Genomic DNA, 22,890 nt, shown 5'->3' on the forward strand with positions numbered 1-22,890 from the left:
AGCAATCATACATGTGGATCTTCTCTAAGACTCCGTTGACAGGGAAGGGCTCTTCGTTGATGCGGAGTCTCTACAAAGTGTGGTAGAGATTGGCAGGAGGACTCATTCAGGCTAGTCCATCTTGCAGAGAGGAGTTTGAGAGAGAGCCGCTCATTTGGCACTCGGAGGCCAGAGAGGTGGAGGGAACGCATGCTTGGGTAGCAGACTCATATCAGTTGGGCACAGTGGGACAGAGGCCCGGCCAGATTCTTTGGGACATGGAGACGACTTCCTAGAGAGACATATGCCCGCAAACAAGCTCTCTCTTATCTTCGGGGAGTAGGCATCAGGATGTAAGAGATCGAGGACGCGATCCCGGACTCTTGGTAAGAGGGATTACGGAGCCCTTGGACCCCCATTGCTAGTCAGGATAGTTCTCGCGGACTGGGGTATCGCTCCGAATCGGGAGTCACTTGGTTTCCCCCAATCTCCTTCTATCGGGTGGGACCGAGAGGCACATTGCAGGTGGAGTCGGAGATGGATGAGGAGACAGAGGTGGACTTAGAGGACCTGGAGTGGCAAAGGGTCAGGATTGTGGGCCGTTTAGGTAGGACTTGGTATATTGATCCCTCCATAGTCTTATTGACCCTAGAGGGAGCGGTGTGGCGCCTTTGGATCTGGGAGTGCCGACCCTTATGTGACATTCCGTGGGACGCAGGGGAGTGGTTTTGGCTTGCCCGCATTGGGCATTCGGACAGGGGGGAGGAGGTTTCCTTCTTTGCATACACTACTCGCATCGGGCGTCGTCTACAACTTGGGGCAGTAGCATGGTCCTCCATGAGGGAGTGCCATTGGCTAGAGCAAGATGTTTCGAGGGAGGTCATAGGTTGTTTTTGGCCCCGCCTTTGGACAAGTTTGCGCCTGCGGAAGATTTCTTATTTCTTCTGGCTGTTGGTGCATGGGGGCCTGCCTATCGGTCCCTAGCTAGAGCAAATGCGGATAGATGGCAGATGCACTGGTGTATGGACGGAGTTTTGGAGATGATTCCGCACTGCCTATGGGGCTGCCTTGTTGCACAACGGATTTGGCTGGCGTCCTTCAGGATTGTTGCTAGCACACGAAGGATGAGCAGGGATTTCACGTGGGGGACCCTGTCACGCTGGCCTATAGGCTACATGGACAGCATATTTCCCGGATTGAGGTCCATAACGCAGCTCAGCCCTCCCGTCCATGCCCACCACCTCTCTCGGAGGATGATGTTTGGGAGACTGTTTCCAGCATCACTACCTGGAACGCTTGGGTGGGTCAATGCAGTTGGGTGATGTGAGGCCAGACAATTTCACTGGCGGCTACCCTAGTAGCCATTTGGCAGGATATCATATTTACCTTGTGCACCATTGGGGAGCGCGTACTCCAAGCTCGAGAGCGACCATCAAGGGGCAGGAGCGCTTTCGCCAGATATGGCCGGCATGAGTATTCTACACCCTTTGCGCGAGGGGTATTCGCTGGGTATGTAGACCAGCATCATGGTTAGTAGCTCCTGTTTCGGAATCTCTACAGGCAATGAGCCATGAGATCCGATAACGGGTGTTTGTTCTTGTAGCTGGTGACCACTTTTTTCTTGTTTTCATTGACAGCTCCTTTTGGAAGCTGGCTGTATGGTTTTTCAAGCATTAATAGAGTTTACCTTTTTCTGGGAAAAAATAATAATTGTTGGGTGGTAGTAATGATTTGAAATATAAAAAGGCAGGAAATGAGTGCTTTGTTGAAATTTTAACAGCAAGTCTCTTGTTTATATCTTCCTGCTCCTTTAGACAAAGCTAGATCAATTTCTGTTTGGTTTTTTTATAAAACCCATTGTCTAGTGGCCAACCAGCTGTCAGAACTCTTAATCTTTCTGGCAGAGAGAACCCTCAATCTTTTTGTTGGCACTAAATCAATGCATCAAAATGTAGATAGTCTCTGAAAGTTTCATTGTTGCATTGGAGAAACTGCTTCAAAATAATTGTTCGGTGGTAGTAATGATTGGAAATTTAAGAAGGCAGGAAATGAGTTCTATGTTTAAATTTTAAACAGCAAATCTCTTGTTTATATCTTCCAGCTCCTTTATTCAATGCAGGTAAGCACGATAAATAGCCTTATTTTCATCAAAATTTTCACAAAACTTGCATGATAATTGTCTTCAAATTGGTCATTTTCTACCAAGCATGCACAGTTAATGGTTTTCAGATTGCAGTAAGTGATTGGAGGTTTGCTGGTAAGTTCAGATCAACTCAGCAGTTAACAGGGTGGTTATCTTGTGTAAAAAATAGTTTTCTTGATGCAAAGGAGAAGCGTTACAACCCAAAGATGGCTCCCTCGATTCAAAAAGAGAAATGGAGGAAAGGATCACAGGTCGCTTTCTCTTTGAAATATTCTATAACCTTTGAATTCCTAAACTTTCCAGCTTGAATCTTTTCTTGTATGTTTAAAACAAAGAAGAAAATGCTTATTCAACATAATGAGAAACTCAAAATCCCCTGAACTCTTCATGTTGTTGTTGTTGGAGATATCATAGCCAAAGAGTGTGTTGGTGTATAGTACTAGGCGATCTAGTACTAGTCTATGTGTGTGAGTCATGTGTGAGTGCCACGTGTCATCATGGGACTTATCCCATATGCACTAGGTGCTAGTGTGTGAGTGAGTAGCCTATATAAGGCTTGTACTTCACTAGTCTTGTCATACTTGATGAATGAATGAAAGCCTTTCTTCATGTCTTCATTTCCTCACACCCTAACTCTCTCTCTCTCTCTGTCTCTGTCTCTCTCTCTCTCTCTCTCTCCCCCTTCACCATGTTTCTAACATGGTATCAGAGCCACCTTCCATAGCTGCCACATCACCCTAGCCCTAACCCTAATTCTGCTTCAGCCCTTCTTCCTGCAGCCGCCTCAGCCCTGCTCCATTTTGCCTCTATTCACCTCCTCCTTGCACCCGTTTGCATCAGCTTAGAGTCTTCACAGCCTGCCGCCTCCATTCTGCCTCCTCTTTGCAGCTATTTGCTTCAATTGTTGCCTCCTTTCAGCCTTTTTGCCTGCATAGCCAACCGCCTTGGTTCGAGACCTTTTGGAGCTCTAGGCGCCCTTCACAGCCTCCATTTGGAGTTAACTGCAGAGGCTGTGAGCGTAAGTGGAGCTGAAAGTGTTACTGAAAGTGGAACTAGAGTTGACACTGAAGCTGAAGATGAGGCTGGCGCTGAGGTTGAGGATGAGGATGTAGCTGAGACCGAGGTTGAGACTTAAGCTGAAACTGAAGCTGAAGCTGAAGCTGAAGCTGAAGTTGCGGCTGAAACTGAGGCCGAGGTCGGTCCCGCCTTTGCTTTGCTGTCCACTCTGAGTTCACTGCGGTTGTAGCATGTGTTCAAATCTTCGAGTTTCAGTTGTGTTTGTTTCTTGGCTTTGTTGTCGTCTTTCTTGGTGGCTTTATTTGTATCCTTGCCACCTTTCCCCATTTTGTAGGACAGACCCGCGTTCGGTGTAGGACTTAGTCTTTTTGTAGGGGCGGGAGTGGAAGCGGGAGAGGGAGCGGGAGCAGGAGCAGGAGCATGTACCCCCCCTCATGACAAGAGAACCCCTGGGGGTTGAAACGAGGCTGTAGGTCGGGGTGGGGGAGGGGCTGTAGGAGGATGTAGGCGGGGAGGGCTGAAGGGGTGAAGCCAAGAGGGAGGGAGGGTGGCGAGGCTAGGTGGGGGGCCAAGAGGGAGGGAGGGTGGAATAAGGAGGGTGGAGCAGAAGTGGGGAGAGAAGGCAGCGAGCGGGGGAGCTGAAGGCGGGGAGGCAGCGGAGGGAGGGAGTTGCAGGCAGGTGGGGGAGCAGGAGCGGAAGGGCGGAGGGGTTGTAGGCGGAGCTGCAGGCGGGGCAGCAGGAGCAGTAGGGGAGGAGTGGGAGCGGAGGCAGCAGGCGGGAGAGAGAGATGTATTAACGTTTGCAGGAGGCCTCGTGGGACAAAACCAAAAGTAACTCACTATGTGCTGAAGCAAAGGGCTCACTAAGGCCCTTGCTGAAAGCTAAAGTGCTAAACTAGTGAGCAAAATAGCAAAGCACTAACGTCTACGAAAGACCACAGGGTCTATGAGACTGAAAAAACTGGATACAATTAAAATTAAAGCTAAGGGTGGGGCACTAAACAGGCACCCATACCTAAGGCTGATGTCAAGGATGAGAAAAGTAATATATTGTACTATCGCTCCGAGAGAAACCCGAAAGTGGAGTACTTGCCTTCTGACCCCCTCATTAGTCTTGCAATTAAGCAGATATATAGCCAACCAATTGTTAATTTGTTGCCCCACAAAAGGATTAAACCGAGGACGTATATACCTATATGATCTGAATGTAGTCCATCACACACACTAAGACTGAACCACATTCTGAGTTCAGAATTATTATATCAAAAAATATAATGATTTCAATCATCCGAAGTCAACTCTTCAACTATTACTCATGCATGTTGTAACACGCAACGGTAAATGATCGTGTAATCACAGCGAGGCCTTCTTTAAGCATTAATATGAGTCGTCTTTGGGTGGGTTAGAGATGTAGAGTCGACAATCGATTTGGTCCATGTACCCACTGTGGGCCCCCTCCTCCAATGTGGGGGAGAATTTTCTTTAAACTTGGAGAACTTGAAATACAAAAGACAGTGGACACTTGTGTAGGTCACACGGATTGCAACTCTGAAGAGAACACTTGTGAACATGTAGAGCTGCGCTCAAAGTCCTGAGAAAGAGATTCAGCCAACAACCAAGGCCTCAATGCTGCCCACACTCACGTTGAGACCACTTTGCGAGGCTAATGCTGTCCACGGGCATGCACGGTTACGGCGTGAGTGAGATAAAATGAGCTCTGAGATCAAGGAAGGATGTTAAGATTCCATTTACTAGGAAGCGTTGCTCTCACAATGGCAACAGCTCATAGATCAAAATTTGGAGCCAAAAGGTTTCTAATGTCCCATTTTGTCTCTGAGTATCCAATGAATAGAAGTTTTCAAAGCTTAATTTAAAGCATTTATACAAAAGACTTAAGACTCTATGCCAGTTTTCCCAAATGTACCTGATAAGTCAATGGGTCATATTAATCTTGTTGGAAATAGAAAGACTCAGGGAGTTTCTTTTTTCTCAATAATATCTACAGATTTACAGGCTAATTAAGATTATGAGGGATATCAGGATGGGGAGGACGTGGGCAGTGTGAGGGAGGGGGGCCGAGGAGCACAATTAGCAGCTATGCTGGTTTGTGCTTGCCCAGATGGCTCAGCCAGTAGGCAAAGGAACAGCATAACCTGTCACTGCAATTAGAATTTGGGGTGAGTTTGTTAGATATCAATGCTCCACTCTCGTGTAACTACGCAGGAACCAGCTAACTCTACTTGTAAGCCTTCCATATGAGGAGAAGGCATTTGAGTAGCTTGGTTATCCGGTAGGTCCTGGTTTGGACACCAGATGGGGACCATGTGTGGCCTGATGGTTGGACGGCTTCAGATACAGTTGGCACACTGCCAACTAGGCTACATGCAAGTGCGGGAAGGCATCCCATGATTGACCGCACTGAGGGTGGACGGAGCAAATCCCGAGCCAGCCCACTCTCGGGTTGTGAGGCTCGTTTGGAGCCCCAGATGATCCCGGATGGCTCTGGGCCGAACGGTAGGTTGGTTATCCGATAGGTCCTAGTTTGGACACCAGATGGGGACCATGTGTGGCTTGATGGTTGGATGGCTTCAGATAGAGTTGGCACACTGCCAACTAGGCTACATGCAAGTGCGGCAAGGCATCCCATGACTGACCACACTGAGGGTAGAGAGAGCATTTCTCGGGGCAGCCCACTCTCGGGTTGCGGGGCCCGTTTGGAGCCCCAGATGATCCCGGATGGCTCTGGGCCGAACGGGTACGGTGGGTTAGTTGCTCTATTTTGCGCCACGGTTCTATCTAATGGTCGGTAGCCTATTTCGGGACCGACCCCCAGTCGGCCGTTTTGGGCGGACTGGGTCGGTCACCCAATTGGGTCTAACCGACTACAACTGGTGGCTATATAAGAGCAAGCCCGTGAAGCCCATAATCATCACTGGCTACAGCAACCCTGATTCCTTAGCATCCAGCCTCCGTCCTCTACTGTTTCCAGCACGCCATCGAAGCTTCTCACACAAGAGCGCACGGCTGGGAGGCAGCGCCATCTATTGTATCAGTTTTACAGTAATCAAATTTTTGATTCTCCATACTATCTGCTTTTGTCTCTTGCATACGAGATCCTGCTATCTGTTGAGCACAGACGTTGAATTGTTTTCTTACAGAGTTGTCACTGCAATACATAGTCAAAACTCCAAATTTCAACTCATGTAGGTAGATGCTTCCAGATAGGAAACTGTTCCCTTTTTCCTAGATTAAGCTTTTTAAGTACATTTGGGTTTTCCTCATTTGGTACTCTTTTCTAGTATGTTGGGCTAGGTGGGGTGTGGATTAAATACGGCGTAAGGAGCAAAATTTTCTTCAAACTTGAGTTTTTAATTGTCTATAGTAATGTAGGTAAAGAAGCTCCAGTGTCTTGATGACTTGCAGAGCTTGCAGAGGGGCACAATTAGCAGCTATGCTGCTCAGTGCTTGCCCAGATGGCTCACCCAGTAGGCAAGAGAAGGAGCAGCATAATCTGTCACTGTAATTAGAAGTTGGGGTGAATTGTCACTGCAATACATAAACAAAACTCCCAATTTCGACTCATGCAGGTTGATGCTTCCAGATTACAAACTGTTCTTTTTCCTAGATTATGCATTTCAAATTTAAAAGTACATTGGGGTTTTTTTTTCATATTGTAACCTTTCTAGTATGTTGGGCTAGGTAGTGTGTGGATTAAATGTGGCGAAAGAAGCAAAAGTGTCTTCGAACTTGAGTTTTAAATTGTCTATATAAAAGGTGGTAACATAGATAAAGCATTTCCAGTGTCTTGATGACTTCCAGAGCTTTAATGGCTCTTTGAGATTATAAGAATAATCAGTTCGAGTGGACACACACACACACACACTGATGCTTGGCGCCCTCTCGGTCCTGAGGAGTGGATTTACTTCCCCTCTTCCCAAAAAAGACTCCCCATATTTTTAAAAAAGAACCTATATTGTGTGCAAGTTGTCTGTTGGTTTAACTTTAATATTTTCTGTCTTTAATGGGTGTGCAGTGGTTCGTATTGAGGCGGGACCATGCAGCAATTGTTGCGTTTGACACTAAAATATTCCCTATGTTTCAAGAACATTGCAAGGTAAAAATACGTAGTCACGTTTCCCAATGGACATGCATCGTGCCTGAACCTGTTACATTTGTATGAGATCGTGAGATTTGAGCTGTTGGCAAAGAAATAGGCATTGCATCTCTCTCTCTCTCTCTCTCTCTCTCTCTCTCTCTCTCTCTCTCTCGGGAATTTCATCAATGGTGGATAATAAATGTTTGCCAACTGCAGAGGCGCCCTTTACCAGAATTTTGGAGGCAACAATATATGGTATGTCTCTAGTGAATTTTATGTACTCTTTAGAGGCTTTTATCTTCTGTTTTTTTGAAAATCCTTGTAGTTCCTATTGTTTTCCTTTTCAAATCCTCCTTGTCTTTTCTTATAGTTCCCGCTTAGTAGTTGGTGGATCTCATCTACAGCAAGAGCAAGATATTGGATTTCCTTTCTTCTTTTAGTTTCAAAAGTCAATTGCACGTGTGAAGGGGCATTTATTGATGCAGAATGCTGGTTTTTTTGGTAAATTGAAAGCTATGGCTATTTAAGATACTCAATTATACCTGAATGTTGTCTTTGGATGGTTAGAATGGAGATCCATCGAAACAGCATAATTGCATACCGGATGAGCACTATGTACAAACATTGTTAGCAGTAAGAATCATTCCTCTTGTCCATCTTTATATGTTAAAATTTTCTGAGCTTCTAAATCGATCAAAGTTGGAGGAACCTGTGATTTGGGAAATTAGGATCATTGCTATACCTTAATTGATATGTCTCCAGGGAAAGATGTGAAAGTCTAGAATGGAGCCATTCAATGTCAATGATCCTATAAATCTCCTAAGGTACATAAATGATTTTTTGTCTTGTTGTAGCCCCTTTATGATGTACTTGGGGCTCCAACAGTCTCCCTGGCCAGGAGATGTATCTCATGCTTTAGGATGGCTGGTTTGGTTAATGTTTCAAGTGTCTTTCAAACCAAGGCTTAATTTCCTTTTCGTCGTATTATCCTGCCCTTCCTTCGTGCCATGCTACCCTTTTGGCCCAGTCTTTCTTTGCAGTCCCCAGTCCCTCTCTCTTTCTCTCTCTCTTGAAGAAAGGGAATGCTCACCACGCTCATGAATAATTCTTGAGAGGAGGGATTTCCCTCAGAATGCCAGCTCAACAAGAATGCAATGATCCACAAAGGAAGGGACAGCAAAGTGGCAAAAACTACAGAACAATCATGGCAACCAGCGGAATGACCAAAGTGTATGGATCCATGGTTTGAGTGTCAGCCACCACATTTATAGGTGCAGCTGCATGCAGTGGAAACCTCCCAGACTTCCCGGATGGCACACGGAGAGTCTAGTACATTGGAAGGTGACCCTGAAGTAGACTTTACAGTGATAGACATTCAGGCACCAAAAACATGTAGAGGGAGATCCAAATTGGGAGGAAGTCATGAAGGTTGAGATGGAATCCATACTCCTAAATCATACTTGGAATATAGTGTCCAGTTCCGGAAAGAGGAAGGTCACAGTAACCAAATGGGTCTTCAAAGTGACGTACAATTCCTATGGCTCATTCAAGGGCAGACTGGTAATCAAAGGATACACTTAGGCAGAAGCTTTCGAATACAAGGAAACTCTTTTCTGACAGCAGGTACCATAGAGCAGGTCTTACTATTGATATACATATAGACGGACATTGTTATCCCTTCTAATTGGAGACCTTGAGCAAGAAGCTTACATGGAACAGCCTCCAAGGTTTCAGCTTCTAGGAAATAGGGTGTGTGGACTCTGGAAGGTGCTTTGTGAGCTGAAATAGGTCCTGTGAGCATGGTAGACACGCATTGAAGAGTACTTTAGATGAATCGGATTGTTCAGAAGTTTTTTAGATGCCAACCTATATACATGACCCCCTCCACGCCCAAGAAATAGACTTCTATGAAGTATGAAAGACACTACCCAGAGTAAAAATCCCCTGGTTGAAATAAATCATGCAGAGCATGAAAAAATCATGGCATCAAAGACCATGCAAAGCCTGAAAGAGCCAAGACTAGCTCGGAAATGCCAGAACATGCCATAACTAGATTCAAAAAGAAGGGGCTGTTTTTCCATTCCTTGAGAAACAACCTTCTCCTGGTCAAGACTGCTCTAGAAGGCCTCTGCAACCTAGACCATATGGGCATTAAAGTATGCACAATGTTTGTCAATATGCCAGCTAAAGTTTGAACTGGGGAAACATGCTTCCTATTAATTGTCTCTGTACATCTGGCCCTCCAAAATTTCCAGGCAATGATACTAGAGCTCTCTATGGCAAGGCCTGGTCTCAACCTTCAAACTATCTGGTATAATAGTTAGAAGGCCTCAAATTTCAGATGTCAAGCTCTTGAAAGTGTATTCCTGATTGATCGTTTTGTCCACAGTGTGTTGTAACATGCAGAAAAAAAGGTATTGATTTGTGGGTTTTAAATATTCTCTGAGCACGTGCTTAGACTTACTTAGCTGTGGTTTATGTGGAACTAACTTGAGGTTTCGATTCTGTATCTGTTGTGGAAAAGACCAGATAACAGGAGTTGAGGGTGAGATTGAACGGAGGACTCTTACATATACTCTATGGAACCAATCAGGCAAGGATCGAGAAAGGAAGGGATGGCACCCTGTCACTTACGGATATTCGGATGCAACTCCTGAGCTTATTAATGAAATCAAGGTGCACGATCAACCTTAAGCCTGAATGACAAAATTTTCTTGAACTTGGGGCAACACCTTGGCCTGGATCTACAGTCATTCTAATACTGCAGCTGGTAAGTGTGACAAAAGTGTCCTGTCTTTATTATATGTGGGTCCTGCAATAGGATTCAAGCTCACTTTTTCTAAAGGACCGCTTCAATTAACATCCAATTGGACAGAAGCAAATTTGGATTTTAGGATAGTTTGACATGATAACATGGATAGTGAGTGAATCACTTTATACTTCGGAGCATTTTTAAACTTTGTGCATGAATAGAAATTCTGATATGGGCAGGCACATTTCACAAATTATTGCTGCAAAAATGAATTTACATATAAAGGCTTTGGTAAGGAGTTGAAGGAAGCTCCATGTTCATAGGAATGTTATGACACAGAAAACCTTGTGCCTAGTGTGTTCTTGACTAATCATTCAGCTTGATTACCTGTGATTGAGTACCTTGTTGGCATCTACACAACTCAGAGAGTTGAGTTGCTGCATCCCACTAGTAGAGGTTGTCTTCCCCCCCCTTTTTTTTGATGCCCTATTCATGTGATCACCTGCAATTAGAATTGGGTGGCAGGTAGCAGAGTGGACACGCCTCAATGACGACAGAGAGCAGTAGCAGCCAGAGAAGTGCATCTCTGTGGGGGAGAAGAGGGAGTGTGGGTGAGAATGGGGGAGTGTGGGTGAAGGCGGAATATAAGTGTAAAAGGAGAATGTGAGAGGATTCACCATGCATATAACAGAAACTAGCTCACAAAATTTAAACTCCGATGCTGCCCTGAAACAAGCAAAGAGCAGTGTGTACAAGTGATGCTCCCTCTCAATTATATTCTCTTTTGTGAAGGTTGGTAACCACTAAGTCTATTGCAAGATCAATGACCAGGACTGCGTGTAGTTGCAACCTTATTGTATACGGCAGAGCTGAGGCTCCCTGTAGACCAGGACTCCATGGCGTTCTAGGGATGACGTGCGAGTTGGCACCCTCACACTTTGCTCCAGTTATGGACTATTTGTTTCTTCTTGCTAAGCCAAAGAATGCTTTTTTAGGAGCAGTTGTGGCCCGTTAAGTGAGTTCTTGGCACATCCTGATCAGCGACGCGGGCCATTGTCCTCCTCCAGGCCTAGAGACATAGAGATCAGCTCATACGAGTGCAAAGGAGAGGCCAAGAGGTACCGTTAGAGCCCAGTCAGAGGATGATCATGGAGTTTTTCTCCGATGACCTGAGCCAGGGGCAGCAAGGAGCTAGATGTCGTAGAGACCTAGAGCTAGAGTGCACAACTTGACAGACTCGACCTCACATGAGGACTTACTAATCAAACACATTAAGGGCCAATGTTTGGGAAACTGAAACGCAGACCCCTCCACTCTTGCCTACTGCAAGGGAACACACATCAAGGCCCTGTCTGGGAGGAGATGATTGCGTCTGATATCTATTGCTGAGAACATTTGCTCCTGAATCAAGACAAAATCAACTACCCGTCCTACCACAGCCCTCTAAACTAACTCTTGACAAAGGATCATCTGCTGTGGCTACTGTGCGATGCATAATTGTGAAGCCCATGCATGTTCCAACTCCCCATGATCCAACTCATGGGGAGTAGGGGGTGCGGGGGGCCGGGTGGGCGTGGGGGGGAAAGAACAAGGCCTTCCTATGGATGGGAGGCTGAGCGAAAACCGTTGAATTCTGTGGCTTCCACCAGCAATGGTATGATAGGCTCAATGCCTACCTTCATGGCCCACTGCATTGTGAAGGAGGCCTCTACACCAAGCTGGATAGCGTACTGTTGTAACGTCCAATAACCTGCTTAAGCTGGAATTCCAGTCCAAGCGGAGCACGGCTATTGCAAGGCCCTCTCTGTCCAGAAAGCTAACTGGAAGACAGCCGTGTCACCGTGGTGGGAAATCCTCAACTCCCTCCCCTAAGGTCCCAAACACTCCTCCATCATATGGTCCCTCATCATGAGATAAAAAACCATGGGAGTCTACTTCTCTCCCGTGGAGGCGAAGTTGAAACCCCAAAAAGGATGAGAGGAGAAACCCATTGCTCCAATGGAGCCCCCCTTACAGGGCTGCAGGATCAAAACAGTCACCTCCAAGGCCAAGGGGTGGGTAATCATCTGGGACTTCGAGAGTCAACTGGGCCTTCTTAGCTGCTTTGGTGGAAATTATGTCCTAAGAGCTGCTTGAATTTGCCAGGATAAGGACCTTATGACCACCAATCTCGCCATAAAACTGAAACATGTTGGGAAATTGACGAGGATTCCTCTTCTGCTGATCTTTAAGATCCTCTATGACCATTGATGTTGTCCCCATAGGAGCTGAAACTGTGGATGAGCCACCTGATGTGGCTCCTTCTGCTCAAAGCTTCTGGTAGTACAGGCAATCTTCCTTCTTGTGACCCAGCACAAGCATCGATTCTCTTTGGCAAAGTGCTCGCGTCGTTGCATCCAAGTACCCGCCATAGCCTTTGCTATGCTTCGCCGTCTAGCTCTGCTTTTACTGCCTATTCCCACCATCGCCTGGCATGGAATCCTAGGACTTCTTACTGTTGACCTGCTTGGATCCTTGACCCTTGTGCATGAGCTTTCTTAGCAAGCTCTTTTGCACATGTAATCCTGTGGCGTGAAACTGCGAGCATACCACTAGAATTGATATAATCAAAATCATTGATCAGTATACATGCTCAAATCAGCAAACAAAACCACCCGACCTACATCCGACCACGTAAAGGGGGGGGGGTTGTTTTGTTGGGGGTGGTTGCCTCTCTTTTGATTAAATTGTTTTTTGCCCTCTTTTGATTGAAACATTTTTCGCCGATTCTGGGCCTTGGCACCCGCAACTTGCTCTCCTCTCCATCCCTCCATTCAACAGGTTGCTCTCCACCCTATAGGCTGCAGCCTGCTCTCCATCCTCTCCCTCCTGCAGGCTCGCAGTTGCTCTCCATCCTCAGCCTGCTCTCCATCCCTCCACTACTTCTCCTCTCCTACCCCTCCATCCTCCTTCTACCTCTCATCCTCCTCCTCCGACTCCTTCTACCTCTCCATCCTCTTTCACCTCCCCATCCTCCTTCTACCTCTCCATCCTTTCTCACCTCTTCATCCTCCCTCTCACCTCTCCATCCTCCCTCTCAAACTTCGGATTGTGATAACTTCAAACTTGTTAGAACTTGGAACTTAGAACTTAGTTCATGACACATGTTGATTGTTGAAGCATCATTCATGGATAATAGATGATACGAGATAGATCAATCATCATAGGAATTCAGAATCATAGAAGCATGCATGATGCTTCAAGTATAGATAATTGTATTATGTATGATTTGCACTCTATTGATAATTATATTATATATTAAAAATAAAAATTTATACATAAATTGTATCATATTCGTTTCTTCCGTTTCCGTTTTGGCTGGCAACTATGTTGGAGAGTCTACCTCCCTCTGCTGTTAGCAGTTTACAGCCTCAGATTGATGCCCATGCTCAGCCTGGTATGCCTCAGCATGATGACAATGCTATTGAGCAGGCAATTACCAAGGAAAGGGTTGTCATTAGATAGCATAAAACAGTTCCAAGATAGCTGCTGGATATTCTCAAGGACAGCAAATAGACTGAGCCTTTGGCTGCCTATACAAGAGGTGCACAGCGTCAGATGCATTGCCATTTCTTGGATGTTGCATTGATTGCCACAGCCTGTAATGAAAAGCCTTTATGCCATAAGGGTGCTTTTGACAGCCAAGAGTGGATGGATGCTATGAAAGCTGAGTTGGATTCTATTTACATGGGAGTTGTATGACTTGCCAAGATTGGCAAGCCTGCCATTGGCACGAAGTGGGTCTACAAGTTGAAGCATAAAGATGATGGCAGCATTGATGGCTACAAAGTTTGTCTTGTTGACAAGTGCTATGCATCACTGCCATTTGTGTCATTGCTATTCCAGCTCACCAGCATTGGGAAGTGCATCAACTAGACATGAAGGACTACCTTTCTTCATGGTGACTTGGTTGAGGTCCTAGGAAGTCTATATCAGGCTTCAGGCAACGTCCTGGTTTTAAGGTTGAGGGATTTGAAAATAAGGTATGCCGGCTGCGTAAGGCCCTATATGGATTCAAACCAGCACCTTGGGTGCTGTATTCCAAGATTCATGCGCATTTGATTCGCCTTGGTTTTCGAAACAGCCACAAAAACGACACTTTATGTCGGGAAGTGTGGAGCAGATTTACTCATTTTGATTGTCTATGTGGATGATGCTTGTCACTGGGCCATCCACTCAGAAAATTGCAGTCTTCAAGGCCAATTTGCATAAATCTTTCGCCATGGCAGATATGGGTCAAATGCACTATTATCTTGGCATTTAATCTGCTCATTTTGAGAAGGGGTGGGGGGGGGGGGGTGTTTATGATGAGCCAGTCCTAGTATAATTGGACAGCTCTTGCATCGCTTTCAATTTGAGGATTTTGACACCTTTGGAGCTGAGCTTTCTTTTATCCTTAGTGGATGGCAATGATCCATTTGATGCCACTTTGAATCAGCAAGCTGTTGGTTGGCTGATTTGTATGTGTCACACAAGGCCTGATCTGTGAAACGTGTCTTGCATTACTTGAAAGACACACAACATTTGGGGCTTCTCTATGCTGATAAGTCTTCACTGGTCATGCATGCTTTTACAGACAGTGGCCTGGCTAGTTGGTACAGCACGATGGTGTTGCACAGTGGCAATTGTTGTATGTGTGGAACTTCATGCATTTCTTGGTTCAACAAGAAGCAGCCCACGGTTGCCTGATCTGTAGTATGTTGTTTCCCAGTTAAGCAGGTTTATGCACAAACCTAGTAAACAACATTGGCAGTCAGTGAAACGTGTCTTGCATTACTTGAAAGACACACAACATTTGGGGCTTCTCTATGCTGATAAGTCTTCACTGGTCATGCATGCTTTTACAGACAGTGGCCTGGTTAGTTGGTACAGCACGATGGTGTTGCACAGTGGCAATTGTTGTATGTGTGGAACTTCATGCATTTCTTGGTTCAACAAGAAGCAGCCCACGGTTGCTACTTCTAGTTGTGAGGCTGAGAACAAGGAAAATAGATATTTGGATTGTGTCTCGCGTCGTATGCTACTTGTAGATCTTGATGTCAGCCAGACATCTTCTACTACCATCTGCACTGACAGCCAGAGTGCCTTGGCTATTGCGCACAATCTCGTGTTTCATGCTCGCATCGAGCACATAGAGGTTCACATCAATATGTGAGGGAGCAACTGTCGATTGGAGACATACAATTATCCTACGTTTTTGGCAGATCTCTTCATGAAGCTTTTCGGCAAGCTTTACACTTGGTACCTTTTGTTACATGAATTTGCTATCCTTGTACTAATAGGTTGCTATACATTATAGATGAACATGTGCAACCATGATTTAGTTTCCAAGATACTTCATCCATACCATCGAGGGGTGTGTGTTGTTGGTATGCCTCTTGTAGGCTAGATTAGGACAATTAGTACAGTTAGTACTAGTCCTATCTAGGGTTAGTATGCTTAGACCATTTAGCCTAGTTGGGTCTATATGTCTAGACTTGTACTTTAATTTCATTATCCTTTCTTGGATGTACACTAGAGCTTTGCCCTCCTATTGCACTCAACAAATCTTTGCCAAAGTCTTTGTGTCTAGGTCCTCACTTGTGGAATACAATTTGATTGCTTAAGGCGTTGGAAGGAATGTCCCAATGCATCTACCTCGGTCATCTTGAGAAATGTCCCAGTGCATCTCCCTTGGGTTATGGAGATTCAAAATCTTTATCGAGTTTTCGTCTCGTACTTGTCTTTGAGAGGAGTCCACATGTCATGACTATTAGATGTTGCAAATCCAGTCACTAACAATACTCGGCTGGTAGCCTATCTATTTTATAGGCATGCTCCATGGATAGCCTCGCTAATCAACCCTACATTGAGTCATTTTGCTCAATGGATATATAATTACCCACATAGCCATACCTCCTCTGTGTCCTAGGTAATCCAATAATAAAATTCATAAAGATACTCTCCCATTTTCCAAGTGGGATCTCTAATGGATATAATTACCCACCTACCTTTAGGCGTTCAACTTTATTGACTTGGCTTTTTGGCACTTTATTACATAGTCTTGGATGTCCTTATTCATTTCGAGCAAATAAAATTGCCTTTTCAGAAGCACCTAAGTCGTCTGAATGCTCGAGTGTCTAGCACTCGAACTATCACGACATTCATAAAGAACATGGCTCATTATATTAGTATCCAAGATATATACTCTACCATTGTAGAGTGGATAGCCATCTCTCTTTCATTACCTTGAAAGTGATGGATCCCAATGAACCATTTGTGGTGGAGATGGATGCTAGTAACTGTGCAGTAAGTGTGGTGCCTTTACAAGTGTTCGACCATCAAATGCTTTTGAGAGGAAAAAGCTAGACTTGGCACAACCAAAATACTCAGCAAATGAGAAGAAGTTGTCTATGTTTTGAAAAAGTGGAGATATTATTTAAATGGTGCCAAATTCAAAATCCTGTTTAATCACGAAAGGATCCAATGGATTTGTAAAGCTTAAGGGATGAAAAGCTCGATGGGCTGAGTTAATGCGAGAGTTTGAATTTCAATTAAGGTATCAGAAAGGGATGTGGTAGTAGATTCCCTTGGTTGAATGCCAATGGTTAATAAATTGAATTTCACTCAATTCCAAAACGACCTTCTAAAGCCTTTAAAATAAAAATGTCAGCATAATGCCACATATTCTGAAATATGGGAAGCAATTAAAGAGAGGGATCCAATTAATCAAAAGGATTTGACCAAGAAGCCACACAGAATGGTGACACACAAAAAGTTGGTGGTTGGGGACTTCTGGAGCTCTAGCTATAACCACTTTCAAACTTTCTCTTTTGGCTTCTTCCCGAATGAAGGTTTTCCCCTTCCGCTTAAGCTTATTTTTCATCGGAACAGCTAGTGTAGCATATTATTAAATGAATTGACAATAGAACCTGATAAAGCTAGGATTATCTACAATTCCTCTGAATTTGTGGGATGTGGCCATTCTAATGTAGCCCTAACTTTGTCAAGGTCTGTATATTGGGATGTAATATGCCCCAAATTCTTTACTTCTTTTGTAAATAAGCACACTTTCAGTAACTGGAACACGCACCTCTAGTGTTGGTGGTGTTGTCCTTTAGTTTTACTATAAATTAGGATATCCTCGCAAGAAGGGAGATGATGAAAAACTTTTCCTCTTATTTGTTTGAGGTTGCGGATGGTTGAACTTTTGTTTTCTTAGAGCATTGAACCGTCGACTTCACCAACCTCTTAAACAGTGATTTGTGAAGGTTGTTCTTTGAACCAACTCTCACTCAATTGATGCAAACCTCACTTTCCTTAGTGCAAACCTATGGTTGAGGTGGCAAGTGCCTCTTCTTGCTTGGCTTCAGCACCTCTATTTGAGCTTCGGGTTTTCTACCCCAGTGCTGCTGCACAATTTTCCAGGTGTTTGTTGCGATAGCTCTAGGCTTTGCTATCACATTGAAGCCAAAAGCTGCCTTCAATTTAGTAGACCTGGCTGACGTTCACTGTAATACGGCTCTGGATCGCCCTTAACCTTATTTCAAAGATACTCTGCAGTCTCCTCTGTCATGCTCACCTTTTGAGCCCAAGTATGTGCTGTAAGTGCTTTCTTGGTGAAACTTCGAGTCTTAAGTGCTTCTATACACTTGTCTGGAGGTCGTCAATGGCAGAACATAAAACTCATTGCTTCTCTGACTGCACTTAACAAAGACCTCACAAATCGAATTCAGCTGTGATACTAATGGTACAAGCTCGAGGACTGTCTCCAAGATTCAGCACCCAGCCTCAGGTTACACGTCAGCTCCCTTGTCTTGCCTTCTCATATGGGACCAGCCTTGTTTGGAACTCTGTGGAACCCTATGTTTGACATTTGGATTAGTGCCATGTGTCTGTTAGCGACTTTCACTTAATAGGCCCTCTCATAGGCCTTTACTTCCACCCCATAACTGATCCCTAAGCCTAAGTATAAACCTTAGGCCCAAGCACTTTTAACCTTGTGATGGGATAACATTTCTTAACACTGTCAATCCCATCACCATTGAATCTAGACCATATCAGGTTTGCATTCCAGGGTGAGGCTAAGTATGAAGGAGTGAACAGAGAGATGATCAAGTAATGGAGAACTTTGGAGCAGAATGAGAATTGCGAAGCAGGTTAGGCCTATTTGGACGCATCTACACTTGTGCTTGAAGTAGCTCATCACAATGTGCAAGATGTACAGAGCAGACCGAAGTATCTTAAATGGAGTTGAAGAGCACATGGTTTTTAATTTTAGGAGGCACTTTATCCATGAGATGAACACAGTCCTGCATATGAAGGGTTTAAAAAGTATACTGCCAAGATTATTTGTAGTTCAGAAAGAGAAGAATTAAGGAATGAGTAGACAAACTCTTAAAGTTTTCATGCAAGTCCTGAAAGATATATGCTAGTCACGGAGTACGTGCAAGGTTCGTAAGGCTACCAGGTCATGTGCATGGGAGAATTCAGGGTAATAAAATGGTAGAGAACAATGAGGGGTGGGTGAAACCATAACAAGTTACTTTTGTTGTATGCAGGGGCGTCTGAACACGGAGGATATAAGCCGATTTCAGAAAGCCTTGCATTATTCAAGAAGCTGTGCTTTTCATGCATATAAGCCCATTGAATTACAAATTGAATAGTACTGAAAGTAAAGTAAGATAAATTCCTATGAATCAAACACTTGCAGAAGTCTTTCAAGATTTGGATGCTGATGCCATGACAAGCATATAGAGAAGTGCGGAACAAGTGTGAGGTCTTGAAGGGGACAAGGGAAAATACATTCTTGATGGGACCATGCTGTGTGCAGGGGCATCTGAACTCGGAGGACTAAAAACCAAGGCTTACATCTACAGTAGTTGAGTACTAGCATTGTGACAGATCAATAGCACATGATGTATTTGCCGATCATTATACAAGAAGCTGTGCTTTACATGCATATAAGCCCATTGAATTATAACTTGAATAGGAACGAAAATAAAGTTAAGATAAATTCAGCATACTGTCCTATGAATCCAACACGTGCAGAAGTCTTTCAAGGTTTGGATGCTGATGCCATGACAAACATGTAGAGAACTGTGGAACAGTGAGGAAAGGTGAGGTCTTGAGGGGGACGAGGAAAAATTCATCTTGATGGCACCATGCTGTATTCATTGGGGGATAATACATCAAGTACCCTGCATTGCATTTCTTAGTGTTATGGAAAATTGGGCAACCTGCCCATGTTCGTGCAAAGTGTTTTTTAATTCTTTTAGCCAATTATCTTGAACAGTTTGTGTCCCTATTATTTTGTTGTGTACTCCTTCAACAGAAAGAAGGTTTTTTAAAAGCATTGTGAGTAAAAAGAAATTGCTTAAGTATCACTGGTAGGAACTCGGTTAATCCAGCGTTGAATGTTGAATGTATCTGAATGAAAAGCTTGCAATGTTACAGGGAATTAGGTCTATTCACTATGAGACAGAATATCGGACAGAATGGTGCAGCAGTAATGGAACTTCGCGACCCTGCTTTTTATTTGCAAGAAAATTTACAAGGGGAGCAGCCCTTCGGCTGCGAAATCAGGTAATATTTTCAACATCCTGAAAATTTACTGCAACCTGAACACTTAGTCTAGTACATGATCTGTATAATAATGACGTGGAAATATGTTGATCGAGATGGAGGCAAATGGAATGCTTGCCCTGTAGATACTGTCAATGGGGACCTTCTAGACAGGAAAACAGGAAGCATTTGGGACCGCATCTTGACTTAATTTTGCATGAAAATTTGGATTTGGAGCTCTTAAATATGAGGGCTGAAGTTTGAGTGATTCATTATATATTTTTCCTTGGTCTTGGTCTGGCAGACAATGCATGAAGGATAAAGAAACACACCGGCTTAGCAGCCCCTTTGTGGCGATTTATCATCCTATACTTCACAGATGGGTTATTGGATCCCCATGTATTTATATATAAAAAGAAAACTCCGCATGCCACCCAGTCTTATGCCTGCTTTGTTTGCAAAGGCAAGATGTTACTTTAGTTTACCTTCAAGTTGTTGGTATCAAGCCACAGGGACATGTATATTATTATTTCTGCCTAATTTTGAGATGGAAATGTTAGGGAAACACGATTTTTGGTTCTGAATCAATAAAGGTCAAAGACGCAATTTTTTTAATGTTGTTTCAATCCGAAATAAAAAAAGTACCTATGTGGAGAATTGCATGCTTGTTTGGGTTGGGATCAATAGATTTCTCTTCCATTATGTCATGCCTTTTTCCACATCTTTTTTCAGAGGATGCACTATAATATTTCTCATATATGTTTTAATTTGTTTATTTGACTTTCTTTTGAAGTCAAGCTTGCCAATGTTCATGCTTGTGATACTAAGTTTGGAAGAGAGCTGACTCTTTGTTGGTGTGTATTTTAACCATGATGGCTGGTTGAGAAAGTAAGCAATTGGTTGAATGTTTGTGCCTATCAACTTTAGCCCACATACTTAGCAATTATTGAGAAACCTTGATCTTGCGTTTTATACCTTCGAAATAAAGACCATCCTAATTATGGGGAGTGTTGATGTATAGGGTTACGGTTGGTCATAGACTGATGTATATGTTTGTATACATAAGGTAGTGGTTAGAAGTTATAAAGAGCCACGAGAGACTTGGGTCATGCATGAATAGTCCTTGTGGGTTTAGGGCAACCATCATTTAGGGTTCAATGTATAATGTATCATATTCATTGTGAAAATTAACACGTGTGCATGTGCTACCCACCATAGTTCAACACCTATGAGGCAAGTGGTTGTAGACTAAGGATCTCATATGCATTTTTATAATCCAAGTTTAGAGAGTCTAGTGCATGTACATAGGCTTTAATGAGAAAGAGACATTGAATGTTGGAATCCTTGAGCATTTGCTTGAATGATTATATGTATGATGGAATACTTTATGGTATGCTTATAGTTATGTGAATTATTGTAGATATTATGGAATCCTTGTGTGAATTCTAAATTTCTTGTACATATGACAGTATGCCTGTGCATATGACATAATTTGAAATGCTTGTACATTTGCTAGGACACTTGTACATATGCAAGAATGTTTGGCCATATGCTTCAGTGTGTGTATGTATGCTTTCATTAAATAACAAAACGTTTTGTAAGACTTGATATTGACCACAAAGGCACCATTGCTAGAACTACTCCTGTCCAATAACCCTCAATTTTTGCTACCATCGTAGGAGCTCCAATGTCAATGGCTTGTGACAACACCGTCAAGGTCAATCTCTGAAGCTCCCTTCACTTGACCAACACAAATGGCAACAAACATCGGCACTAAGTGACAGGGTCAACATTAATGTTGGATTTCTTGTTACATAATCATCCAATAAGTCATAGGCCTTTTTTTCAAGCCCGACACCCTTTGGAATTTCCTTTGGGGTTGACATGTTTTTGCATCCTTGGCCAAGCGATGACAATTCAAGCACATGCTCATCGATCTCTCTGTAGAGGCTTATTGGATGGGTTTCTTAATTGCTCCTTTGGGCTTCCCTCATCCATTTGGAATCTCATTTTTTGATTTGTCTGTATAAATTGTGGGTTAAACAAAAGTTCTATGGCTACTCAGTCTCTATTAGGTGGACTTTTTTTGACGTTGATTTTTCTTGCTCGAGATGGTTACGACATCTTTTGTGGTTATTCCTCATTGACATATGTCCTTGTCCTTGGCCTCAACATATCCCACATTGTACATAGTGCATGGGTGTATGTACATTGGACAATAATGAATTGTATGACTTGGCTCATGAGGATTAACACAAATGAAAGTCCACTTTTATCTAGAAGATTGATGGTAGGGTAGGTTTGGTACTCATGTGAGGGTTTTTTGTATTCCACCACCTATAGAGGGATTGATTGCATTGCCACACCCCAATAAATTGAGTAGGTGCTTGGACTAAAAAATTATTTGCTTTCAATCTCCTACAATTTGGTGTCATTATTTGGTTCAAACTTCTATAGTCTTTGGTGTTATAATTTGTCATATGGCAAATTGTGTCGATTATTTGGTTGCCTAATTTTATAGTAGCATCAGGAGTATAACATTTTGTTTGGTAATGTCCGTAACTTGTACACATATCACTATCTTGAATTCTAATCAAATTGAGTTGCAACTCCCTCCTTTGTTTATGAGGGGGCTCAACCACCTCTTTGGCATCAATTATCGGAGTTGAATGAGTGCTTGATTGTGCATTCCTTACTCACTCATTGCCACAAGAGCTTGGCTAGTGGCTCCTACTTGAGCTTGGTTCATGGGTTGGTAGCGCTTGCTATCCATATGGTAGAATGGATTTTGGCAATATTGTCATGGATAAAACACTCTGAATAGTAGGGAATCGGGTTGGGAATTGTCCCATCCTCCGGTTATACATGTTTTGCTTGCATGGTTGTAATCTTGCCAATGGTAGGTTATACATTCCTATTACTCATATGCCAACCACTATTGTTTGGAACATCCATACTTGAGGTCTATGGAACAATAGGCATTGATGCGGGTGCCATTGTCATAGGCACCAAAGCATTCCATGGAGATATCTATTGTATCATTGACCGCCGTTGTAAAATTTGGGACATTGTATTGGCAATATTAAAATGTGCCCCAATCTTTGTAAGCTCCCAATGTAGGTTGCTACATTTCCACGTAGACACTCACATCCATAGGCAGCTCCTTCACAAACCAACCCACTTGAACAAGTAATATGTTGTTACTAATGAGCCTCTTCATTAGATTTGCATAGGTTTATATTGATTGATAAGGCAAGATGGTAATATAAGAGCTCCTCCCTCACGATTTGCAAACCTAGTGGGTCTAAAGGCCTTCAAAAA

The 22,890-nt window shown here is 43.5% G+C and overlaps 1 protein-coding gene across 1 annotated transcript in view; it reads left to right on the forward strand.

Annotated features, from left to right (window-relative positions):
- Window positions 1-20,167, forward strand: part of LOC147904245 (glycosyltransferase BC10-like) — a 60,756-nt gene extending 40,589 nt beyond the window's left edge. The window contains exons 5-11 of the mRNA XM_087385470.1: window positions 2,292-2,373; window positions 7,173-7,253; window positions 7,452-7,490; window positions 7,803-7,868; window positions 9,765-9,911; window positions 19,462-19,590; window positions 19,874-20,167. Of these exons, the coding sequence (XP_087241596.1) occupies window positions 2,292-2,373; window positions 7,173-7,253; window positions 7,452-7,490; window positions 7,803-7,868; window positions 9,765-9,911; window positions 19,462-19,590; window positions 19,874-19,891 (562 nt within the window). The 3' untranslated portion in view covers window positions 19,892-20,167. The remainder of the gene's footprint in view (window positions 1-2,291; window positions 2,374-7,172; window positions 7,254-7,451; window positions 7,491-7,802; window positions 7,869-9,764; window positions 9,912-19,461; window positions 19,591-19,873) is intronic.
- The last annotated feature ends 2,723 nt before the right edge of the window (window positions 20,168-22,890 follow it).

This window comes from Dipteris shenzhenensis, chromosome 2 (genome assembly GCF_047967505.1).
Source record: "Dipteris shenzhenensis isolate YYH24624 ecotype China chromosome 2, Dip_SZ_1.0, whole genome shotgun sequence".
Taxonomy (NCBI): Eukaryota; Viridiplantae; Streptophyta; class Polypodiopsida; order Gleicheniales; family Dipteridaceae; genus Dipteris; species Dipteris shenzhenensis.